At 36.7% G+C, this 5,206-nt stretch overlaps 1 protein-coding gene across 1 annotated transcript; it reads right to left on the bottom strand.

Annotated features, from left to right (window-relative positions):
• Positions 1–869: 869 nt before the first annotated feature.
• On the bottom strand, positions 870–2,614 carry LOC131033750 (chaperone protein dnaJ 8, chloroplastic). Its single transcript, XM_057965026.2, has 3 exons — positions 1,951–2,614; positions 1,307–1,375; positions 870–1,199 (listed from the first exon to the last, which is right to left on the bottom strand). Exons 1-3 carry the CDS (start codon positions 2,170–2,172, stop codon positions 1,047–1,049), a joined length of 444 nt encoding a protein of 147 aa, XP_057821009.2. The 5' UTR covers positions 2,173–2,614; the 3' UTR covers positions 870–1,046.
• Between the last annotated feature and the right edge of the window lie 2,592 nt (positions 2,615–5,206).

Below are 5,206 nucleotides of genomic sequence, written 5' to 3'. Positions count from 1 at the left end.
TAGGAATTGTAGGGGGGAGGTGGTTTTCCTCTTTTTGGTGCATAAAGGGAGGCAATCTAATAATTTGATGGAGGGACTTGCTATTCTCTATGCCTTGGAGCGGACTTGGGAGTTGGGTAGAAGGAAGGTTATCTGTGAATCAGATTCACAAATTATTGTTAATTTGTTGACCGAAAAGGTGAGTGGGAATCATTGGCAGTTGGCAGAGATTGTTCAGTAGATTCTTCAAATTAGTTCTTTAATGGAGCAGGTGTCTTTCATCCACATTCCTCGTGAATGGAATAGAGTAGCGGATTGTTTGACTAAGTGGGCTTCGGAACATGACAGTGACTGAAAAATTGAAGGTTGGGAGCATCTCTCTCGGGACTACTGTCAGGACTTGTAGAAATTTTTTGCTGAGGACATGGATGGTAATGATGGTGGCTGATCTTGGACGGGGCCTGAGGCTCTTTTTTGGGGCATCAGGGCTTTGGCCTTCCTTGTAATTTTTATGATTGTGTTTCAATAAAGTTTTTACCCCTTTATTCAAAATTTTATTTTTTAAACATGCTACAATGTGTAGTGTGTTCACGAGAATTTTTCTTAAAAAATAGTATCCACAAGGTAAATAAAATAACAATTAAATCATCAAATTAAATAGTTTAAACTTTGTAAATTAAATAATCACTTAAAATGATCATATTATTGTTCAAAACTGTCTTTCTATTGATATTGATGAACAAGTAAAGTAGATCGAAAAATTGATGCATTACATTCTAAAGTCAAAAAAAAAAAAAGCTCTTTTGTTCAAACCATCATTATTAGAGAAGACTGAGAAATAAATGTTTAAAAATCATTTTTACTCCTTTTTACAATGTGGAGCAAGATGCTAGATGTAAAATGTATATACATATACAGAATTTAATTACAGGGAATGAGATAAGGACAACTTGAAAAACTTGAGGTGTTTCCCTCCTAAAAAAGAAGTAATTGCTGAGGTGAAACAATTAGATTACTCTGTTAGATATACACAATTAATTACAGCTGCCACTGTAAATTGATGATGATCAGGTATAATAGTTAATATGATTGGAATAATCTCTGCTTGGACAACCACCTTCAAATCCCATCCAATCTTCCCATTCATCGAAGCCCATGTAACCATCATCAGCATAGTACTCTTCTTCCTTATTTACCTCCATCAGAGTAGACATCACAATCTGCACCAGGGAAGAATAGTGAGAAAAAACATAACAATCCCATGCTACACAGAATATTGCAAGGATTATGAAAAGACATTCACAAATTTCATATGTTTAAAGGCTACCTGATAGGCCTCATTGATCTTGTGAAACGTTACTCCACAATTCTCTCTTTTACAGACATCAGGATGATACTGAAAAAATGACAACACACAGAAAGATCATTCTCTGAAAGCATAATCTAACTGTAAAAACTTACTTAAATCAGTTACTTAAACACGCTATATAATAATCAAAGAATCCTGCAAGTTTGTTTTGGAATGCACATCCCAAACAGACACCCTTTTCTTATGTTTTAATCTTCCATACACCGGTCTGAAAACTACCAGATGCCATACAAACCCTAACCCACATTTGAAATAGGTCTGATTTTCCCCAAGTATTTCATTTATATCCTTGAAATCTAACTAAAAAATCTATAATAAATGAGTCCTGAATCATATCAAAACTCCCCTCTAAAATTCTGTTTACATAATTTTGTTGAGATTGAATAGTTCTAAGCTCGAAAATCTCCGGATTAAATTTAGATCACATTCTCATAATCCACCCTCAGAATGAACAAACAAGAGAAAAGATTACACAGTTTGGCTTCCCGCCTATACCCATATACCCTGTTCTTTCGATATACACCCCCATATACCCTGTTCTTTCAATAAAAACAGAATGCAGGAACTAACATGAAAACTAAATGAACATTTTATTTCAGTACCTCCAAGGCAAGCTGTCGATAAGCTTTCTTGACATCCTTTTCGCTGGCACTGGGTTTCAATCTAAGTAACTTATACTCCTCTTTCAGCTTCCCACAACTAACAGACGCCATTGCCCTAATATTTCTTCTGGGACACAATTTTTTGTCTTCCCCATCTTTTCTTCCAAACATGGGATTGGAATTCCAACTGGCACCCACAACCTTTCCAACTGCAACAGCCATAATCGATTCCAAACCCAACTGCTAAAAAAGCCCAGATCTACCAGATTTTTACAGTCTGAATGAATCAAAGATAATCTCCAATGCAAGCCTCAAAATGCTTAAAAAGTCCTCCAAACTGCCGCGGAGAAACAGTGGGTATCAATACCTACAGCGGGTTACCAATAGAAAATAATATATCCGAAAATTTCCGTGAGCAAGAATCAAAACCAGAGCATACAAAACATGAACCTCCTAAAACAATGGAGTTGAGGAACGAATCAAGACAAAGCAGATGGGACTATTATTAGTTTGAAAAAAGCCAATCAGAACTGTGTGATGGATAAGATAAAACGTGACGTAATGTCCCAAAACACTGTAATGATGGCGAACATTGAATTAGCAATTTAATAAATTCAGTCCAATGCATGCAATTTAATAGAGCGTTATCTGCCTGTTCAAATTTATAATTCGCTGTAGGGAACAGTGTCGATTTCTTCCAGTGTATGCATGGAGAAGCTAATCTTATGATAAGTTTTATTTTAAGGACTCATTCTCTGTAAAGATTAATTTAAAATATTTCTGGAAGAAACTCATTTTTTAAAGATTGTATCATGCCAACAAGAATTTTTGAATAGTAGTATATATTTACATGCACATAGGAGGGAGGACTCCATCTCCACCTAACATGTCAAGATTATTGCTCAAGTAATCTTAAAGAAATAATTATAGGCAAATTTTTTTGTTGGGAATGTTGAATGGTAAGACGAAATCTCTAAAGATAATTATAGGCAATATCTTTTTGTTGGGTATGTTGAATGGTAAGACGAAGCTTCTCCTATAAAAAATTATATTCATTATAAGATCTTTATATAACTCATCTGTAATGTAAATTAATAAGTGTAAAAAAAAATCGAATGTATGAATATGTTTATTAAAAAAATATTTTTAAAATATTAAAAAGTATTTTTTAAATATTGAAACAAAGCAGATTACAATGATTAATGATAGTGGCTCAAATTTTCACAATCCATAAAATGTTCCTCAATGTTTATGGATTTGATTGTGTATAGATTTTTTATCATCAACGTTTCGGATCACACTCCATGATCCATCTTTCTCATCCTTGAACTCTCTCATCCTGATGATCGATCATATGGAGTGTGATCCGAAACGTTGATGATAAAAAATCTATACACAATTAAATCTAGAAACATTGAGGAACAAATTACAATGAATATGAGATACCATCAATTTAAGAAATAGAACGCCGCACTTTTAATGATATTGATGGATTTACTATGGATGACACTTTCGATAGTTTTTATCCTCTTCAAAGCATTATGATACTTTGTAGATGTTCTCTTCCTATGATAGTAGATAGTTTCACTACCACTCGAGGATGTCATTTTCTTTATTATGCATAGTTTAACTAAGAATCGTATTAATAAACCTTGAACACCAAATCTAGATCTCTTCAACTGTATCAATAGACACTAGAACGTGGTGCTAGTCTTGCATAAAAGGTGTAAACAAGTTGAAAACACAACATAAACGAAGCAAACACATAGATACATGTAAGTCACAAAGTATAAACGTAAGACACTTGAAGCATACACATAAGGCATGAAGCATACGTGCAAATACACATAAGGTATGAAGCATACATACAAATAAGGCATGAATATATGTAAGACATGAAGCATACACTTAAATATATGTAAGGCATGGATCATACAAACAAATACATAAAAGGCATGAAATTTACATACAAATACACTTAATGAATGAATTATACACATAAACACACATAAGAAATGGAGCATACATGCAAAAACACATAAGGCATGAAACATACATATAAATACACATAAGGCATGAAACATAAACACATATAAGGTGTTGGGACTCATAAAAAATTGAGTATTTTGGGAGGCCCATTTCTAATTTTTGCATCTACTATCAAAGGACTACCTAATGGGTCAACTCGATAAGGATTCATTTCAAGGAATGACAAAACAAAACCCAGTTTGCATCCTCCCCTTGTGCGAAAATTCCAAGTAAATGCAATTGGTTGGTGTATTTCCAGTGCCCTTGCGTGGTTATTGAAGAGGCTCAGAAACCTTCAGGCAAAAGAAAATGGTGGGAGTCGCGTGACAGAGGAAAGGACCCAGAGGGTTTTCAAGCAAAGAGCCAGGCGTAGACCATTTATCCCACATTGGCCGCGCGGAGAGAGTTTATTATATTTAAATACACGATCGCATACATCCTTAGTGTCAAAGCTTACGGGCTTTTGGCAAATGGCCGATCAAGGAAGTGGTGGGCCTCGTGTGCGTGTGCATCTCAAAGTGGCCTAATTTTGTAGCAAAAGGAGAAATTAAATAGCGAGCAGGTTGCAAAAGATCTGATGACGGTTGCTATACCACAAGATGAAGGTGATCGACTGTTAATGGCCGCGACTTGGCGACTGATGAGTTGGCAGGCCAGGTGATGCCAGGGTAAGCACTAAGCAAGTCATAAGGTGCTGCGTGGTGACACGCAGTTGATGAGGTGCCAGACAAGTGGTGGACACGTGGTGACACCGTGGCATAGGATGTAGCTGCTCAGAGGGGCTAAGGGTCGAGAAGTTCAAGAAAGATCAACGGGGATCAAGATGGATCCAACGGCGGTCGCTATACCGCAAGACGAAGATGCTCGCTAGATATCGCCTGCGACTTGGTGACAAACCACTAGCAGTGAACCATGGTCGACAGTTAATGCAAGCGGTTCATTCCTGCGGTTAGTGGAGGCCATGCTAAGGTGTTAGAGTGGAGAGCTTGAAATGAATTCCCTCATGACAGGTGGTGCCCAATTGTGAATTTCAGAGCCAATTAATGGGTGCTACGTGGCAGACAAGTGGCACATCATCAAGGTGTATATCGAGTAGACCATGGCTTCGATGGATCTCAGGGGGGACTCACCGAAGGCATCGGTTTCATTGACATAGAAGGTGTCGATGAAACTAAGATTTCGATAAGACGTGTAGGTAGTTTGCCGAATGCTTGGTTCCATCGACAAA

Source organism: Cryptomeria japonica, chromosome 3, assembly GCF_030272615.1.
Source record: "Cryptomeria japonica chromosome 3, Sugi_1.0, whole genome shotgun sequence".
Lineage (NCBI taxonomy): Eukaryota > Viridiplantae > Streptophyta > Pinopsida > Cupressales > Cupressaceae > Cryptomeria > Cryptomeria japonica.
This window is presented reverse-complemented; position numbering and strand designations above follow the sequence as displayed.

Coding starts and splice junctions, on each gene's coding strand:
- LOC131033750 (XM_057965026.2), bottom strand. CDS start 2,172: ATGGCTGTTGCAGTTGGAAAGGTTGTGGGTGCCAGTTGGAATTCCAAT. Junction 1,376..1,950: donor ATCGACAGCTTGCCTTGGAG/GTACTGAAATAA, acceptor TCATTTTTTCAG/TATCATCCTGATGTCTGTAA. Junction 1,200..1,306: donor AGATCAATGAGGCCTATCAG/GTAGCCTTTAAA, acceptor TCCCTGGTGCAG/ATTGTGATGTCTACTCTGAT.